This window comes from Topomyia yanbarensis, chromosome 2 (genome assembly GCF_030247195.1).
Source record: "Topomyia yanbarensis strain Yona2022 chromosome 2, ASM3024719v1, whole genome shotgun sequence".
Classification (NCBI taxonomy): domain Eukaryota; kingdom Metazoa; phylum Arthropoda; class Insecta; order Diptera; family Culicidae; genus Topomyia; species Topomyia yanbarensis.
In genome coordinates, this window is record NC_080671.1 from 259,140,686 (window position 1) to 259,161,414 (window position 20,729).

A 20,729-nucleotide genomic window follows, 5' to 3' on the forward strand; every position below is an offset into this window, starting at 1 on the left:
CCACTTCCTCAAGGGTCTCGCCCATTATCGTCAGGACAACATCATCTGCAAAGCCGACGATCTCCACTCCCCTGGGCAGTTCCAGTGTTAACACTCCGTTGTACATAATATTCCAGAGCGTTGGGCCGAGTATGGAGCCCTGAAGTACTCCCGCCGTTACCCTAATCGACCTCTGCCCCGTGTTCGTTTCGTAGACCAGTACTCGGTTCTGAAAGTAACTTTTCAGAACCTTGCACAGATAGTCCAGAACCCGCATTCTATGCAGCGCTACGGCGATGGCTCCCCAGCTAGCACTGTCGAACGCGTTCTTCACGTCTATCGTTACCACGGCGCAGTAGCGATTACCCCTTCTCTTTTGCTTCAATGCTTTCTCCGCGTTCGCGATGACGATGTGGATGGCGTCCACCGTGGATATTCCTTTCCGGAACCCGAACTGTCTCTGCGATAATCCGTTCTCACTTTCAGCGTAGGTCGTCAGCCTGTTGAGGATGACTCTTTCCAGGAGTTTATCGAGGATATCCAGCAGGCATATAGGCCGATACGATGCTGGATCTCCTGGTGGTTTCCCTGGTTTTGGCAGTAACACCAGCTTCTGGATCTTCCATCTATCCGGAAAGTAGCCATCGTCCAGGCATTTCTGTAGGACTATCCTGAACATGTCCGGAAACGCAAGGATTGCAGTCTTAAGCGCCACGTTGGGGATACCATCCGGTCCGTATGTTTATGTATGTGTATGTGTATGTGCATGTATGCGCGTCTGTGTGGACGTACTGGAACACAATCTCACTCACTTTTCTCAGAGAAGCCTGAATTACAGGGTGATGAGTACGATCACACAGAAAAAGTCGATTTTAATAAATTCTGCAATGCATGTATAAAGGTGAAATTTTTTCCAAAATGCGGCCACATCTGCTTGGATTCGTAGTACTAGGTCACTAACAACCGTTCAAAGCCTATTTGGCCACATTGGTCACCATCATCGGTTCCGAAAGCCCCGGCGGAGGTATCCAAATTCAGAATAACAATCACATCGAACCCAGGTGAGCTGCGTACATGACATTCAATGTACAAATGCCGCTATGCCCGCTCGAGTCTGATCTTGTTTCGATGCGAGAATTAGGTTGGTATAAACATAGTTGATATCAAATATGCAGTAGTTCAGAATTTTCGTTATTCCAGTTACCTCATACACAAGATATTGAATTTTTAATTATATTCTCAAATACATTTTTGTCGAAAAAGTATTTGTCAAAATTTTAGTTTCTGTTAAAAATCCGGGCCCCCTTCAAAGCTCCGGGCCCGGGTGGAAACACCACGCCCCCCCTCTTGGCGGCCCTGGTTATAACTCTGTAGTGTAAACATTGTATTGTTGAACCAATTCTGCAGCGTTTTATGTTATATAGGTGTTTTATGTGGTAATAGGAATGACATAATTATATCTTCAGTACAGCGGTTTGTTTCATAATTTAAAACAGATTTATTTTGAGATTTAAATTAGTATACCCAACCGTTCTTTTTTTGTATACGATTAAATGCGATTAGAACTGTGTTTAAATACATGGGGCAGAACAGATACTCTGACTGGATAAACTGGGACAACAATTTTAAGTCCAGTAACGCTTAAGACATGGCTTGAATTTTTATCGAAAAAGAACGCCCGCTTAAACTGCTGCTGGGACGGTAAGTTCTGTTTTAAAATTTTCCATTGTGTGCAGTACGAAACAAAAATGTTTTAAATTAGAAAACAAAAAGTTCTGCTGGGAATGTGATTGTTTCCGATGCAATTACACTCAGGTTTTTTACGCAGGGGATACAGGCCGCGTAGATGAAAACCGCGTAAATTTCAAAAAAACGCGTGAATGGAAACCGCGTAAATTTCAAAATCCGCGTAAAAAATACCGCGTAAAAAACCTGAGTGTACTCTCCTATATAAAATATTACGCTGCTGAACAGTGCAATAACTACAGAAGCACGTTGTCAGATGCCTTACTGATAAAAAACATATATCCGAAATATATATCACATATAACCGAAATATGAAACAAATGAAAACCAATAGGCTCTTTGCCCTACGCAGCTACAAAGCGCCGTAAACATGGATTAACAAGTTACAACGCACACGCATGCATAAAAATAAATATATTTTTTCAAACGCAACACTCTTAAGCAGCACACATAAGTCGCATTCTGCCGTATTGAATTAAATCCAAACCACCCCACCCACCCACTTTGCAAATCATTCGGTGACACCTGTGCTGTTACCCGAAAAATCCGTACACGGCCACCGCTGCCGAAAATGCATAGCATCTACCGCTTATTGTAGTGTCCAGACACTGCAGCCATGATCTTACCCGTTCGACATAAGAACAAAAACTGATTCAAACGGGTACGCGTCACCTCTATTTATAAACTACCCGTATATGGTTTAGTCATTTAGGCGCGAGTGTGTGCAAATGCCGAAAATCGATAGCGCTTATTGCATCGCCCGGAGACGATGTTGTTCGTATGGGATAAGAGCAACTACTGATTTAAACGGACATGCGTCGCTTCTATTTATGACTTTTCGTGTTTGATTGAGCCACTAAGCTGCCCTTTATTGACGGCTGTGTCTAAGAAACCTGCCTGACGAATGGTAATTTTCCCGTTTTTCGTGAACTTTTTAATTTTACCAATTTCCAAAAGTCCACTTTTATTGGGGAGATATTAAATTATTACCAATATTTAAGTTAGGTGTTTCTGAATCGGTTGGTGTATGAATGATTAAAATCAATCTAGTACTATCGGAGTTACAAGCGTGCAAACCTTACATAGTTTCGTTACATGGGAGATAGTTTAGATTTTAGAATGACACCTAGCCCCAGATAGTGGAGTAAGACATTTTTTATGTCAAAAAATTGACCGTAAGAAAAGTTGTCGAACATATCGAACATTTTAAAAATATATATTCATTGATTTTAAAACAATTTATAATAGAAACTTATCTATGAAGATATGAAAGGTATTCTTTATTGTTTTTTTTTTCTCATTTGTATAATGGAGTGGTAACTTCTGAACTGTTTTTGCTTCTGAACTTTTAATATTTAATCAAAATTACATTATATTGAAGCATTTTCGAAAAATCGAATTTTCGTCAGATCGCCCCCCCCCTCTACCAAATCAAACTTCTGGCTATGCCACTGCGTGCGAGGATGTGTATAGCTTATTTTTGTCTCCTCGGTCTCCCATAATGCCTTTATATTGTAATCTAGATTCAGATTAGGTCGAACCGTACTTTAGAAGTATCTTCATTTTTAAATGTTTTCAACTAATAAACGTTCTTTTTTTTTCAGCACATCGTTCGTTAATACGGCTCATAAGGAGTTACCACAACCATTCAAAATTAATGTTTTACAAATAAAAAATACGCTGCCATCAAAATTGAATACTATACCAGAACGACTACTTTTAATATCCAGAAGCAATTTGCTAAGAAAAATGTACGACTTTGATATAAATGCCATTCCAGGCATCGCATATATTAATTCAGCGCTCACTCACCAAATTAATACAGCTGCAGTTAATCTAGAAATTTCGGCGATTCAAAATTTCAACAACTCGCAGAATAACGTTTCAAAAAAAAATCAATCTCGTACTCAATTCATGAAAAATCGTAAACAAAAGCAACATTACTTGGCACGTGATTCAATACCGAATTTCCAAACGTATTTTTCAAACACGAAACAACCGAATCCAATGTACATTACTTCTTCAATTGTCAAGAAACCAAGAATTGTCCAAAAAGTCTCAAAATCAGCTATACCTAGAAAGTATGATGCACTAATGGACCATTTGGGTATATCAGGATACAATCATTTCGAACTCGCCGTGATACGCGATTTAGAAAAACGCGAAGAACAAAAAGTTGAAGCAACTATACATACTTTGTTTGAGAATACAAATCGATTTAATGCAAAAGTGGTTAAACAAACTGCATCGAATACGAATAGTTCACCACTGCCTCCAGTAGAATGGCTGCATGGCCAAAGTTCTTCATTTGATCAGATAAACCAAACTAAGGAAAATTGTAGTACCCATAAATCGTGGAAAAAGGTGCTAGCGTTGCCTTCAGACATTCTTATATCAAATGAATTCTTTAAAATTGAACCTGAGCTAGCCAGAGAAAACAAATATAGGAACAAAACTAGTGCATCAAATGTTCACCATAGAAAGAATTTTATAAGTTCAAGTGTGTTGAGCATAATTACCCCTATGCCAGTTCATAGTTTAAGTACAAATAGGATGGATCGAAAAGATGGCCAACATGCTGCTTGTATCTCGAGTAGCAGTGCTTCAAACTGCTTCAATAAAACGCCTAATGATATTGAAAAAGTTGTCGAGAAACGTCATGAACAGTTTAAGTCAATCGCTCTTAGGACAAAAAGCTCAACTACAGAAATCACCCCGACAACATCCGTATCCGTGCCTATAACTAACAAACAATTAATTCAATCATCGCGAAAAATGATATCGAATCGCAATACTTCATTTCGTAATTTACTCTTCCGAACACATTCTCAAACAAAAAAAAACAATAACACAAAAATGAGTACGAATCGAGGAACTATCAAATTTAGTGACTATTTGAGAAATCCCCAAAATGATTTCTTATAAATAGCCTATAAAACAAATTCGCGCGGTACTCGACATGTTTTGAGAGTAAGCTGATTATTATCACACAGTTGTTCACAACTATTCAATTGTATTTTATCAGATATTACATGTCAACTTATGCGTAATAAAGTTGAATTACATATTTAACAAAAAAATAGTTCTATGAAATTAAAGGAAAAATCCTTTTGATTTACAAATGACGGATTTAATATCATAATATGTATAAATATTAATACAGATGTCTTCCGCTTAACTCCACAATAATAATAATAATGAAATGCAGTTATATTTCACCGTCAATCAACAGATACTAGTATTTCGACTACGACTTCTAGTCTTCTTCAGTGTTCATATTAGTTTAAAGAAAATTCCCTTTGAGACAATCTTTTAAAAACAAATCAGGTTTTTGCCATTCTCAATAGAAAGGTATTGCAATTGCTCTGAAAACCGACATTTTAACGGAGGGCCGAATGACATATACCATTCGATTCAGTTCGTCGAGATCGGCAAATGTCTGTGTGTGCATGTTTTTTTATAGTAAGGTTAAAAAAGCTTCAAAAGCCTGGCCTGTAGTGTATTGGCACTGTGTGGGACTCATGACTCACGTTCGTGCCTAACCACTAAAAACATTCCTTACTTTTTACGCCCTTCTTCTCCACGGAATTACGTCATCGTATTACTTCGTGGGGGGGGGGGTTCGTTGCGCTTTCGTCGCACCTCTTTCTGCTGCTCTATCTCGGAGCCTCGCTTGGTTCATGGAGTGGCACGACCTATGAGCTTTGATTTAACTCTCGATTCCTCTCCTGCTTTTTGTCTCCATCCATTACGTTGCCGTTTATTTCTCGTCCCTGTGGTGAGTCGTTTAGGTGCTGATTCCCTGAGCCATTCAGCTCATGTTTCCGTGAGTCATTCAGCTCCCGGCCTTATCACGATCCGCTTGGATAGTGCTCAACGGTGAACTCATCCTACTCCGACCTATAGTTCCCCGACGGAAAAATTTTCCCCGACACCGATACCCGCTTTCTTGAGCCATTTAGCTCTACTAAAATCTTCCAGCTTTACCGCTTATTCTATTCCGATTGAGAGTTCCCCGACAACGGAATTTCTTTCGTTACCGGTGTTTGTTTCGTGAGCCAATTAGCTCCCCTTTTCGTCACGATTCTGTCGGGTAGTCCACGGCGCCGAATCAGCCCTATCGTGAATTCCCCGGCGGCAGACCGCTTCCGATACCGATGTACGTTTCTGTGAGCCATTAAGCTCCCCGCCTCGTCTACTCGGTCTAATCCCCGGCGGTGGACCTAGCCTACTCAACGGCCAGCCAGCAGATGAGGTCCATCCAGCGATTCCGGGTAGAGAGTAGCTTCCGGTTCACTGGCGCCCCAACGACCCACTTCTGGCTATTCGACGCGGTCTACTCGATCTAATCCCTGACGGTGGATCTAGCCTACTCACGAGCTTCCCGTAGAGTGTCGAGGTCGGTCCGGCGATTCCGGTGGAGCCTGACGTCCGGTTCGCTGGCGCCCCGAGGACCCGAGCCCGGTGCAACATCGCGTACTACTCAAATGGTCCCCGTCGGTGGACCCAGTCTAAACCGTTGGTGAGTTTCCCGGCGGAGGAATTTCTCCCGAAACCCTATTTGTGGTTCCACTGCGGCATTCTAACCAATGTCGTTACTTTGTTGGTCCCTTCGCCACTTCCTTTGCAGAATACTCGTAACAACTCTGTTGACAGCGTTCCAGATATGCTCGTCGCAGCACATCTCTTCGACGATATTTTCCACTGTTATATCAGGCATACCCCTTCGGACTTCTTCGAATCTGGGGCATTCGAAGACCACGTGTTCCGGTGTCTCTTGCACGTTCACACACTCCGGACAAAGGGGCGACGAAGTCCGCTCGAACCAGTCTCCTTGCATTACGTTCATTTCTCCGCTGGTAGCATTCTACGTCCTTAGTCAGAGTGATGCAGATGGGAATCATCCCGGTAATTACGCATACCGCCTCCGACGATATCGTTCTGTACGCACTCGCGACACGAGCAGCCATTAGGCGAAAAGTGCTTGTCAACTTCGTCCGGTTCCGCTTTGAGTTCAGCGCAGCAGCCCTGGCCAGTACGCCATATTTCAGGATTTTTTTTTATGTTTATTACCTTCACCAACAAGCCCCTTGGCCCCAATGGTGGTTGCTTAAACTAATTACATTTTAAAATTGACAACATTTTCGCTTTTATAGCATTCCGCGTCCGGTCGAAGTCGAAGGCCGTCGCCACACTGTTAAAAATTCGTTGGAGTCCGGTTACAGCGCTCTGGCAACCATAGTTGGTTCTCCTGAACGGAACTCGCAGAAGGGAGTTATTACGTAGAGCTCGAACGCGGGCTTGAAGATCCAGACGTCCGAGGATTGTAGGGCAATCCACTCTGGCAGAGAGTAAGTCCGAGACGAACAGGGCTCGAGAGCAGTCCCTCCGAATGCTGAGTGTATCGAGGTGTATAAGCTGGCAACGGTTTTCATAGCTCGGCAGCTGAAATCTGTTTCGCCATGGGAGATGACGAAGGGCGAAACGTATGAACCTGCGTTGGACAGCCTCGATTCTGTCAATCCCGTTCTGGTAGTACGGGTTCCAAACAGCTGAACAATATTCTAACGTTGAGCGGACCAACGCGCAGTAAAGCGATTTAAGACAATGTACGTCCCTGAAGTTTTTCGCTATTCGGAAGATGAACCCAAGCTGTCGTGATGCCTTATCCACGATGTATGACGTATGTGGTTTGAATGTTAATGCCGAATCCATGATGACTCCGAGATCTTTGATGTGAGAGTGTCTTGGAATGCTCGAGCCGAAGAAATGGTAGTTAAACTGAGTCGGTTGGCGTTTCCGCGTGAACGTAACGATTGAGCATTTGCTCGGGTTTAAAACCATTCTGTTTTGATCACACCACGTGCTAAAGCTGTCCAGATCCCTCTGAAGAAGCTCGGCGTCGGTTTTATCCCGTATTTGTTGAAAAATTTTCATGTCGTCGGCGAAAGAAAGGCGGGGTCCTTGTAATGTGAAATTGACGTCATTAAAGTAGAGGAGGAATATTACTGGACCGAGATGGCTTCCTTGTGGTATGCCGGATGTAGCAAAGAATGGTGCAGATAGACAGTCCTTAATGCTGATTTGGAGTTGCCTTCCATCGAGGTAGGAACGAAACCAGCGCAGAAGTTGTCCATGAATGCCGAGTTTGTCCAGCTTCGCTATTGCGATATCATGGTTGATTTTGTCGAAGGCCGCAGATAGATCCATATAAATAGCATCGGTTTGCAATCCGTCAGCGAATCCATCCATTACATATGTTGTGAACGAGAGCAGGTTTGTCGTTGTCGATCGTTTAGGCATGAAACCGTGTTGGTCATCTGCAATGTAGTGTTTGCAGTGAAAGAAAATAGGATCTAACACAACCAGCTCGAACAGTTTTGATACAGCACTTAAACACGAGATTCCCCGATAATTGTCAATGTTCGATTTGTTTCCTTTTTTATGAACTGGAAACATGTGCGCTGCTTTCCAGCAGGAAGGGAATGTACCAGTAGTGAGTGATAGCTCGAAGACTCGCCGAAGTGGTTCAAGAAGCCCGCTGATGCACTTTTTGACAAAAATCGAGGGAACACCATCTGGACCTGGGGAACAAGATGCTTTCAGTTTGGCATTTGCTGCAAGAATGGCAGCATTATTGACACAAATTCGGTTGATGGTTCGTCCTAGAGAAGGAGTTAAATTAGCGGCGGCAGCGACTTGTTGTGGTGGCAAGCGCTCGTTGGAAAAAACGCTTGAAAATTTGTCGGAGAACAGTTGGCAAATTTCCTTAGTGTCGGTGCCTAAAACTCCATTAAACGACATACAAGATGGCAAACCGGATTCCTTTCGCTGCTCGTTAACATACTTCCAGAACGACTTGGGCTTGGATTTCAGTTGACGCTCGACGTTTCGCTGGTGTCTAAAAAAGGCGCGACTGCTTTGTTGTTTGTATTCGTGGTTGAGTTCAAAGTAGTGATTTCGTAATGCAAGTGTCTTATGCTTCGAGAATTTCTTAAATGCAGCTCGTTTGGCAGATTTTAAACGTCTTAGGACGGTTGATTGCCAGGGAGGGTGTTCATCGGTACTAATTGTTCGTTTTGGTACATGGCGGTCGATAAGGTAGTTAAGAATACTAGAAAACGTCATCGCTGCTTCGTTCGCGTCGTCATTGTTAATATTTTCGTCCCAGTTTATATCCAACAGCGTGCTAACGATGCTGTCGTAGTCAGCGTTTTTAAAATCGTAGACGATAGAGCTTGAGACGTTTTCAAAATTCACTCCTAAGTTACCAGCGAATACAAGATGTAGTGGGGGATGATGACGCACCTGCTTGACTAAAGGAGTCGGTGCAGTGCAGCAGTACGGAGCGCAGTCCCGGGCACTTACAAAGCAGAGGTCCAATGTACGTCCATTCTCATTGGTGACATTATTAATTTGCCGAAGAGTTGCGCTGCTGTAGTTGTCCAAAATACAACTGGCATTGTTAATAAGCGCAGATTTTTCGATATCCAATCTTAGAAAACCATTACTTGCTTGGCACCACGTCAAGCCAGGTAAGTTGAAGTCGCCCAGTATAACGATATCATCAGACGGGGCGGCGATCGAGGCGATAAAAGAAACGGAGGAAAGATGTACATCGATCAGGCTGGAATCACGAATTCTGTCAGGTGGAAAATACACAACACACAGGAACAGATTGCGATCGGCAAGTTTCACTGATATCCACACTTGCTCGGAGCTCGCCCACCGGTCATCGTTGATCACTCGGGCTTTTATACCACGCCGAACGGCGATAAGCACACCACCGCCTGATGTCTTGTGGCTGTTGAGGGCATTACGGTCACAGCGGTAGACATCGAATGTTGAACCAAAGACCTGGCGAGACAGAGTACGGTTGTCGAGCCACGTCTCGGTCAAGGCGATAACGTCGTAACAGCAACCCGTGGTCGCGAGCAAATAGCTGTCCGTTGATGAATTTAGGCCACCAACATTCTGGTAGTAAACCTCGATGTTGTTGGAGGACGGATCAGGTACAGCAGAGAGCGAAGCCATGTTGCCGTGTAGGAAGATCCTTTCGTCAATCTCACGAACAGTATCGGAACGGTTCACGGTCGCCTGGTTGACTGTGGTGAGGGATTCGAGGCATCCCGAATCAACTGCGTCGCGCCCCAAAATACGACTATCGTCGTCGTCGAGAGAAATGGTTGGCATCTGATAACAAGATGTCGGAGCAAAAGGCAAAAAACTGGAAGCGAAGAATACATCAGCGCTTGAAGTGTTCGGAACAGATGTATACTTGCCATTTGCGGCAGGTTGGAAGACCCTTTCACCCATCCCACACACAGGACCGGGACGACTGATGATCGCTGGCTGCAAGTGCTCGACTGTGGCGGGGGGATCGAGGGCTTCCATAGTGCCAACTGCGGTGCGTCCCAGTATGCGTTGGAACCCGATGGCGGAATGCGGAGAGCAGGAACGGGGTGGTAGCAGCTTGCGGCGAGATTCGTACGATGAGCTAGAAGCGTGAATCGGTTCAACCGTTGTATCGTTACAATTTTTATTATACTTGCCGAGAAAGGCGGCTTGGAAGACCCTTTCCCCACCCACACATACAGGACCGGGACGACTGATGAACGCTGGCGGCAAGGGCTCGACTGTAGCGGGGGGATCGAGGGCTTCCATAGTACCAACTGCGTTGCATCCCAGTATGCGATCGGCATCGATACTTCTTCACAAGGGCGGTGTGGCTTGGTATAGTGGCATGGCCAATCGTTGCGGAGTCCTCTGCAGGACCATTGATGGGCCGGGTTGCATTAGAGAGGTACTTGCTTCTTCTGGAGGCGGTGGAAAATCAGTCGGCGGACTCCAAATGTTCTGGGTACGGCTGTCTTCAAATTCCCTGAACAGTATGCCTTGCGGCCATGTGTCAGGATTAAGAGCTGCATCACGGTACTTTGGGTGAACTCCAACTTTGAAGGATATGAAGTTCAAAGTACTGACGTCTATGCCTTTTTTAACAAGCGGAATAACCTTTATCTCCTCGTTACAATTTAGTCCTTCTTTAGACATTTTTTCGACAGTCTCTTTGCTAACGCTAGGATGAAAGCGCGAAAGATACATCCAGAGCAACGGCGCGGGAGGTGGAACCGTAAAAATGTTGCTATTATCGACTAGCTTTCGACTACCAACAAGAATATTGCTCGGATCAGGGCCATCCTCGCGACGACGTTTCTGAGGTGGTCGAGAGGTACCGGAGTTTGGCCGGACTGGAGTAGCTGTTGAAACCTTTCTAGCCAGGCGCGAAATTTGCTGGTTATTTTTGGATAACTCGGCCTTTAGCTCAGCACAGACGTCATCCGTTTTCCCAGCGATAGCAGCGATAACACATCCAAGTGAAGAAACGGTGTCGCGAAAGCGAGCAAACTTCATCAGCTTGACACATTCATTGCACATCCAAAATAAGTTTGGGTTTTCCGCAAGTTTTTTCAAAAACGGCTTGTTAAGTTGTTTCCCACATTGCATATGTACCACATTTTTGCAAAAACCCATGCATTCAATAAAGTCGTCATCCGATTTGACGGTTTTCGCGCAGTGATCACATGCACTTGCCATAATGCGTGCCGATCTGAGAATGCGAACAATGAAATATAGATGGCGCTGCGGTCGGTGGAAAGTTTGGTGGTTAAGTCACAGAAGTTCACTCAATTACGTTCTTCGCTGATTTTTTCGCAACACAAAATCAAACAGGAGACACTTTCACACTGCACAATAACAATGTTAAAAACAAAATACTGAGTCGATTAACACGATAAACAACGATAAAAACTTCACAAAACTCGTCAAAAAGTAAAAATAGTTGGAGCGATTTATGTAAACAACTAATCGGTAGGAATACACTGAACCAAAAAAAAAAAAGCTGGAAAGGATTGAGGATGAGACACCCGCCAGAAGACGTCCCGTGCTGCCTCTTGCCCCTCCGTGATTCGGCATGATCCTTGCCAATGCGCTAGTTGTCCTCGCAGCCTTCTCACATACATAGTCGACATGGCAATTGTAATTCAAACGATCGTCAACCATCATACCCAGGTGCTTCAGCGCGCGCATCGATGGAATGGATTGTCCCCCGACGCTGATCTCGAGACGCTGCATTTACTTACGGTTGCTAATCAGCACTACCTCAGTCTTGTGGTGAGCCAGCTGCAACTTGACGTTAACCATCCAGGTTTCCACGATGCCTATTGCCTCTGCTGTCAGCATCTCCACTTCCTCAAGGGTCTCGCCCATTATCGTCAGGACAACATCATCTGCAAAGCCGACGATCTCCACTCCCCTGGGCAGTTCCAGTGTTAACACTCCGTTGTACATAATATTCCAGAGCGTTGGGCCGAGTATGGAGCCCTGAAGTACTCCCGCCGTTACCCTAATCGACCTCTGCCCCGTGTTCGTTTCGTAGACCAGTACTCGGTTCTGAAAGTAACTTTTCAGAACCTTGCACAGATAGTCCAGAACCCGCATTCTATGCAGCGCTACGGCGATGGCTCCCCAGCTAGCACTGTCGAACGCGTTCTTCACGTCTATCGTTACCACGGCGCAGTAGCGATTACCCCTTCTCTTTTGCTTCAATGCTTTCTCCGCGTTCGCGATGACGATGTGGATGGCGTCCACCGTGGATATTCCTTTCCGGAACCCGAACTGTCTCTGCGATAATCCGTTCTCACTTTCAGCGTAGGTCGTCAGCCTGTTGAGGATGACTCTTTCCAGGAGTTTATCGAGGATATCCAGCAGGCATATAGGCCGATACGATGCTGGATCTCCTGGTGGTTTCCCTGGTTTTGGCAGTAACACCAGCTTCTGGATCTTCCATCTATCCGGAAAGTAGCCATCGTCCAGGCATTTCTGTAGGACTATCCTGAACATGTCCGGAAACGCAAGGATTGCAGTCTTAAGCGCCACGTTGGGGATACCATCCGGTCCGTATGTTTATGTATGTGTATGTGTATGTGCATGTATGCGCGTCTGTGTGGACGTACTGGAACACAATCTCACTCACTTTTCTCAGAGAAGCCTGAATTACAGGGTGATGAGTACGATCACACAGAAAAAGTCGATTTTAATAAATTCTGCAATGCATGTATAAAGGTGAAATTTTTTCCAAAATGCGGCCACATCTGCTTGGATTCGTAGTACTAGGTAACTAACAACCGTTCAAAGCCTATTTGGCCACATTGGTCACCATCATCGGTTCCGAAAGCCCCGGCGGAGGTATCCAAATTCAGAATAACAATCACATCGGTTTCTCGGAGATGGCTTGATCGATTGAACCAATCTTAGTCTAAAATGAAAGATGTTTTATCCCCGTAAATGGTTATTAAATTTCATCCCGATCCGACTTCCGGTTCCGGAGTTACGGGTTGAAAGCAAAAAAGGAAAAAAATCACTAATATGTCTGACTGACGACCAACCGAACTTTCGTTGACTACATTGACCACAATGGACGTTTCTAGAAGGCCATCTTTTAAAATTAATAAACTCACATCAAGGATTTTGATGAACGTGTTAACTGGATAACAGGCAGAGAAAGAATGACTAGAACGGTGAGAATGAAGAAAGTGTGAAAATTCGCCTTTTCATTGGAAACACAGAGAAAAGATATGCTCTCAAGCAGGAATCGAACCTGCGATCTCCCAGTCTCTAGTTGGGTGCGTTAACCACTCCGCTATCGAAGACCTGTGATGATGTCATCACATATTCCCAACAGTATCGTGATCACCGCCTCAGCCTCCAATTCCTCATAATTGACCTATCGACCCCCACTGTCTCCTATAAGCAAATCGTCACCCTCCCTTTCATCGATCGGGCCCAATCTCTCTCGTTATCTATTTTTAGGTCCAGTGGACAGCGCTCAAGGCTTGAGATATTTATTATCACTGTTTTCCCATCTTTCTAACTCAGTCGAGGCCAGACTTTGGCAGTGAGTAGAAGCTATGGAGAGGGCATGTTGATGTCTGCCTCAGAGCCTATCGGCAGATCTTAACGACAAATCCAGTCGTTAATGGTATTTATACATTCCTTTAAAAAAAAACAAAGACTCACGTCAAAACAAGGAATGTATAAACTCACATCAGTTTCTCGGAAATGATTAAGCCAATTTCTTAGTCCCAAATGATAGCTATATTATCCCTACAGATGTCTAAATAATTTCGTATGGATCGCTTAAATGGTTCCGGAAATATAGACTAAGCCGTCCGGTCGCATATGAAATTCCCATATAAGCCGGAACCCAAATTTTTGAAATTTCAGCAATCGAGCTCGTATTTTTGATGCCAAACATCTTTAAAATGTATGAAACGTCGAGATTTTATGTTATTTCGACAAAAATACACAATTCGATTCATTTCGTCGAGATCGGCAAATGTCTGTGTGTGTATGTGTGTGTGTCATTTAAACTCACACAATTTTCTGAGAGATGGCTGAACCGATTTTCGCAAACTTAGTTTCATCTGAAAGGTATAACGCTCCCATAAGCTGCTATTGAATTTTTAGTTGATCCGGTTCCGGAGTTACGGGTTAAAGAGTGCGGTCACACAGCAAATTCCCATATAAACTGGTACCACCATTATGTTAAAATGATGTAAAACATATTAAAATTGATCTAACACTACTCTAGTTTGCGGGTCTGGATCACTAATGATCAATCAAAGCAGCTTTGACCACATTGGCCCCCTATGACGGTTCATGACGCCCCCGGGGAACCCGCCAAGTTCCTAAGCTAATATCGCACCCATTCCCCAGCGAATTCTCTACCGATTTTTACAAACTTGATTTCAAATGAAAGATACAGTAATACCATTGACAGCTGTTGAATTTCATTCTGTTCTGACCCTTGTTTCCGGAGTTACAGGGGTGTTAGTAAGGATACACTGGAATTTTCCATATAAATCGGTACAATCGTAATACCTCAGAGGCTAAAAGCTATTGAAATTGTCACCAAATTACTTATAATCGCAGATCTAGATCACCGATTGCCAATCAAACATCCTTTGAATATATTGTCCACTATCGACGATTGCGGAAATCCGGAATTCCGGGCATATTCCACAATTAAAGTCACATCGGTTCTTCGGTGATGACTGAACCGATTTTCTCAAACCAAGTCTCAAATGGAAGACAAAATATGCAGTTGAACATTGCGTCGCCGCCCCTCCCCCCGCCTTGCGATTACACCTCCATCCTTCATCACTCCCCTCCCCTTGGACCTCATTTCCTTCATCCGCCCTGTATACCGAAATAAGATGAAGGATTTCTGATGCATCCTCCACTCCCACTCTAGTAACCCCCCATTCCCTCCACTTTCAAACCCATTCCACCAACATTTCAAAATATAATCACATGAAGATAACGTTGAACTCATGCTGATTAAGCTAATTAAATATTATTCTTTTGCCTTTCTCATATAGAACGGTTATGCAATTGCTCCAAAAACCGACTTGTTAACCGAGGCCCGGAGGGCCGAGTCTCATATAACTTTCGACTCAGTTCGCCGAGGTCGCAAAATATCTGTGTGTATGTATGTGTGTATGTATGTGTGTATGTATGTACGTATGTATGTATGTATGAATGTGTGTGTGTATGTGCGGATTTGTTAACAAAATGTCCACATCGGTTTCTCGGAGATGGCTGAACCGATTTTTACAAATTAAGATTCAAATGATAGGTATCATATTCCCATAGGTTGCTATTGAATTGCAGTTTCAACCGACATCTTGCTCCGGATTACGAGTCGAAGAGTATGGTTACAAAACAAAAAGGTCCATCAGCTTCTGTTGAATTTTGTGTGGATCCGAGTTTTGGTTCCTGAATTACAGGGTGATACGTACGATCACGCAGCAAATCCCGATTCGAACGAATTCAGCGATGAATGTAAAAAGGTGAATTTTTTTCCAAAATGTAAACACAACTGTTGAATCGACGGATCCGCAAGCATCCAAATTCAGAATAACGGTTATATTGGTTTCTCGAAAATGGCTAAACCGATTTGATCAACTTAGTCTCAAATGAAAGGTGTTGCGTCCCCGGAAACTGATATTAAATTCCATCTCCATCCGACTTCCGGCTCCGGAGTTACGGGTTGTGGAGTGCGATCACATAGAAAACTCCGATTCAAACCGATACCGCGATGAATGCAAAAAGGTGCTTTTATGTATACTTACCCAGTGTAATAAGAATGAAAGACATTTCCATCATGTTATATTGTACGAACCAGCTATTAAATCATAGTTTGGAGAAATGAGAAAGGCACAATTGCGCCTCTAGGTGGTTTAAAACAGGTTTTTTTATAGTAAGGTTAAAGAAGCTTCAAAAGCCTGCCCTGTAGTGTATTGGCACTGTGTGGGACTCACGACTCACGTTCGTGCCTAACCACTAAAAACATTCCTTACTTTTTACGCCCTTCTTCCCCACGGAACTATGTCATCGTATTACTTCGTGGGGGGGGGGGGGGTTCGTTGCGCTTTCGTCGCACCTCTTTCTGCTGCTCTATCTCGGAGCCTCGCTTGATTCATGGAGTGACACGACCTATGAGCTTTGATTTAACTCTCGGTTCCTCTCCTGCTTCTTGTCTCCATCCATTACGTCGCCGTTTATTTCTCGTCCCTGTGGTGAGCCGTTTAGGTGCTGATTCCCTGAGCCATTCAGCTCATGTTTCCGTGAGTCATTCAGCTCCCGGCCTCATCACGATCCACTTGGATAGTGCTCAACGGTGAACTCATCCTACTCCGACCTATGGTTCCCCGACGGAGGAATTTCCCCCGACACCGATACCCGCTTTCTTGAGCCATTTAGCTCTACTAAAATCTTCCAGCTTTACCACTTATCCTGCTCCGATTGAGAGTTCCCCGACAACGGAATTTCTTTCGTTACCGGTGTTTGTTTCGTGAGCCAATTAGCTCCCCTTTTCGTCACGATTCTGTCGGGTAGTTCACGGCGCCGAATCAGCCCTATCGTGAATTCCCCGGCGGCAGACCGCTCCCGATACCGATGTACGTTTCTGTGAGCCATTAAGCTCCCCTACTCGTCTACTCGGTCTAGTCCCCGGCGGTGGACCTAGCCTACTCAACGGCCAGCCAGCAGATGCTGAGGTCCATCCAGCGATTCCGGGTAGAGCGTAGCTTCCGGTTCACTGGCGCCCCAACGACCCACTTCTGGTTATTCGACGCGGTCTACTCGGTCTAATCCCCGACGGTGGATCTAGCCTACTCACGAGCTACCCGATAGAGTGTCGAGGTCGGTCCGGAGATTCCGGTGGAGCCTGACGTCCACTTCCTTTGCAGCTCGGAGAGTATACTCGTAACAACTCTGTTGACAGCGTCCCAGATATGCTCGTTGCGGCACATCTCTTCGACGATATTATCCACTGTTATATCAGGGATACCCCTTCGGACTTCTTCGAATCTGGGGCATTCGAAGACCACGTGTTCCGGTGTCTCTTGCACGTTCACACACTCCGGGCAAAGGGGTGACGAAGCGTGCCCAAACCGATGTAGGTATTTCCGGAAGCATCCATGCCCGGACAAAAACTGCGTCAGATGGAAGTTCACCTCTCCATGCTTCCTATGTACCCAAGTAGACACATTTGGGATGAGTCGGCGGGTCCACCTTCCTTTCTCCGCGTAATCCCACTCTTGCTGCCACTTAGCCAACGAATCCGCTCGAACCAGTCTTCATGCATTACGTTCATTTCTCAGCTGGTAGCATTCTACGTCCTCAACCAGAGTGATGCAGATGGGAATCATCCCGGCAATTACGCATACCGCCTCCGACGATATCTTTCTGTACGCACTTGCGACACGAACAGCCATATCTCAGGATTGAGGATGAGACATTCGCCAGAAGACGTCTCGTGCTGCCTCTTGCCCCACCGTGATTCGGCATGATCCTTGCCAATGCGCTAGTTGTCCTCGCAGCCTTCTCACATACATAGTCGACATGGCAGTTGTAATTCAACTGATCGTCAACCATCACACCCAGGTGCTTCAGCTGATCTCGAGACGCTGGATTTGCTTACGATTGCTAACCAGCACTACCTCAGTCTTGTGGTGAGCCAGCTGCAACCTGACGTTAACCATCCAGGTTTCTACGATGCCTATTGTCTCTGCCGTCAGCATCTCCACCTCCTCAAGGGTCTCGCCCGTTATCGTCAGGACAACATCATCTGCAAAGCTGACGATCTCCACTCCCCTGGGCAGTTCCAGTGTTAACACTCCGTTGTACATAATATTCCAGAGCGTTGGGCCGAGTATGGAGCCCTGAGGTACTCCCACCGTTACCCTAATCGACCTCTGCCCCGTGTTCGTTTTGTAGACCAGTACTCGGTTCTGAAAGTAACTTTTCAGAACCTTGCATAGATAGTCCAGAACCCGCATTCTATGCAGCGCTACGGCGATGGCTCCCCAGCTAGCACTGTTGAACGCGTTCTTCACGTCTATCGTTACCACGGCGCAGTAGCGATTACCCCTTCTCTTTTGCTTCAATGCTTTCTCCGAGTTCGCGATGACGATGCGGATGGTGTCCACCGTCGATATTCCTTTCCGGAACCCGAACTGTCTCCGCGATAGTCCGTTCTCACTTTCAGCGTAGGTCGTCAGCCTGTTGAGGATGACTCTTTCCAGGAGTTTACCGAGAGTATCCAGCAGGCATATAGGCCGATACGATGCTGGATCTCCTGGTGGTTTCCCTGGTTTTGGCAGTAACACCAGCTTCTGGATCTTCCATCTATCCGGGAGGTAGCCATCGTTCAGGCATTTCTGTAGGACTATCCTGAACATGTCCGGAAACGCCAGGATCGCTGTCTTCAGTGCCACGTTGGGGATACAATCCGGTCCGGGAGCTTTCTTCGCTTTCAGCCCTTTTGCCACTATAAGGAGCTTGTCGTTGGAAACCCGATTGTCACCTGCATTTCCCCCATCTGCACACACATTTCCACCATCTGTATGTGTGTATGTGTGTGTTTGTGTATGTGTGTGTCATTTAAACTCACACAATTTTCTCAGAGATGGCTGAACCGATTTTCGTAAACTTAGTTTCATCTGAAAGGTATAATGCTCCCATAATCTACTATTGAATTTTTAATTGATCCGACTTCCGGTTCCGGAGTTACGGGTTGAAGAGTGCGGTCACACAGCAGATTCCCATATAAACTGGTACCACCATGATGTTAAAATGATGTAAAACGTATTAAAACTGACGTAATATTACTCTAGTTTGCGGGTTTGGATCACTAATGATCAATTAAAGCAGCTTTGACCACATTGGCCACCTATGACAGTTCATGACGCCCCCGGGGAACCCGCCAAGTTCCTAAGCTAATATCATACCCATTCCCCAACGAATTCTCTATCGATTTTTACAAACTCGATTTCAAATGAAAGATACCATTGACTGCTGTTGAATTTCATTCGGTTCTGACTCTTGCTTCCGGAGTTACAGGGGGTGTTAGTAAGGATACACTGGAATTTCCCATATAAATCGGTACAATCGTAATACCTCAGAGGCTAAAAACTATTCAAATGGTCACCAAATTACTTCTAGTAGCACATCTATATCACTGATTGCCAATCAAACATTCTTTGAATATATTGTCCACTATCGGCGATTCCGGAAGTCCGAAACTCCGGGCATATTCCACAATTAAAGTAACATCGGTTCTTCGGTGATGACAACCGATTTTCTCAAACCAAGTCTCAAATGGAAGGCAAAATATGCGGTTGCGTATTGCGTCGCCGCCCCTCCCCCTCGTCTTGCCCTTACACCTCCCTCCTTCATCGCTCCCCTCCCCTTGGACCCCCTCACGCCCGCATTTCCTTCATCCACCCCGTATACCGAAATAAGATGAAGGATTTCTGACGCATCCTCCACTCCCACTCTACTAACCCCCCATTCCCTCCACTTTCAAACCCATTCCACCAACATTTCAAAATATAATCACATGAAGATAACATTGGACTCATGCTGATTAAGCTAATTAAATATTATTCTTTTGCCTTTCTCATATAGAAAAGTTATGCAATTGCTCCAAAAACCGACTTTCTAACCGAGGCCCGGAGGGCCGAGTCTCATATAACATTGGACTCAGTTCGCCGAGATCGCAAAATATCTGTGTGTATGTTTGTGTGTATGTATGTATGTGTGTATGTATGTATGTATGTGTGTATGTATGTATGTATGTATGTATGTATGTATGTATGTGTGTGTATGTGCGGATTTGTTAACAAAATGTCCACATCGGTTTCTCGGAGATGGCTGAACCGATTTTTACAAACTAAGATTCAAATGAAAGGTATCATATTCCCATAGGTTGCTATTGAATTTCATTTTCAACCGACATCTTGTTCCGGATTACGAGTTGAAGAGTATGGTTACAAAACAAAATTTGTTGATTTGTCCACACCGGTTTCTCGGAATTTTCTGAACCGATTTTGACAAACTTGATTTTAAATGAAAGGTCCATCAGCTGCTGTTGAATTTTGTGTGGATCCGAGTTCTGGTTCCTGAATTACAGGGTGATACGTACGATCACGCAGCAAATCCCGATTCTAACAAATTCTGCGATGAATGTAAAAAGGTGAATTTTTTCCAAAATGTAAACACAACTGTTGAATTTGTAGATCTAGGTCACCAACAGTCATTCAAAGTCTCTGCCACCATCGACGGATCCGGAAGCATCCAAATTCAGAATAACGGTTATATTGGTTTCTCGAAAATGGCTAGACCGATTTGATCAACTTAGTCTCAAATGAAAGGTGTTGCGTCTCCGGAAACTGATATTAAAGTCCATCTCCATCCGACTTCCAGCTCCGGAGTTACGGGTTGTGGAGCGCGATCACATAGAAAACTTCGATTCAAACCGATACCGCGATGAATGCAAAAAGGTGCTCTTATATATACTTACCAAGTGTAATAAGAATGAAAGACATTCTCATAATGTTATATTGTACGAACCATTTAATAAGTCATAGTTTGGAGAA

General features: G+C 44.6%; 1 protein-coding gene across 1 annotated transcript in view; it reads left to right on the top strand.

Annotated features, from left to right (window-relative positions):
• Positions 1–4,738, top strand: part of LOC131683096 (uncharacterized) — a 357,860-nt gene extending 353,122 nt beyond the window's left edge. The window contains exon 2 of the mRNA XM_058964914.1: positions 3,330–4,738. Within this exon, the coding sequence (XP_058820897.1) occupies positions 3,330–4,650 (1,321 nt within the window). The 3' untranslated portion in view covers positions 4,651–4,738. The remainder of the gene's footprint in view (positions 1–3,329) is intronic.
• Positions 4,739–20,729: the final 15,991 nt, after the last annotated feature.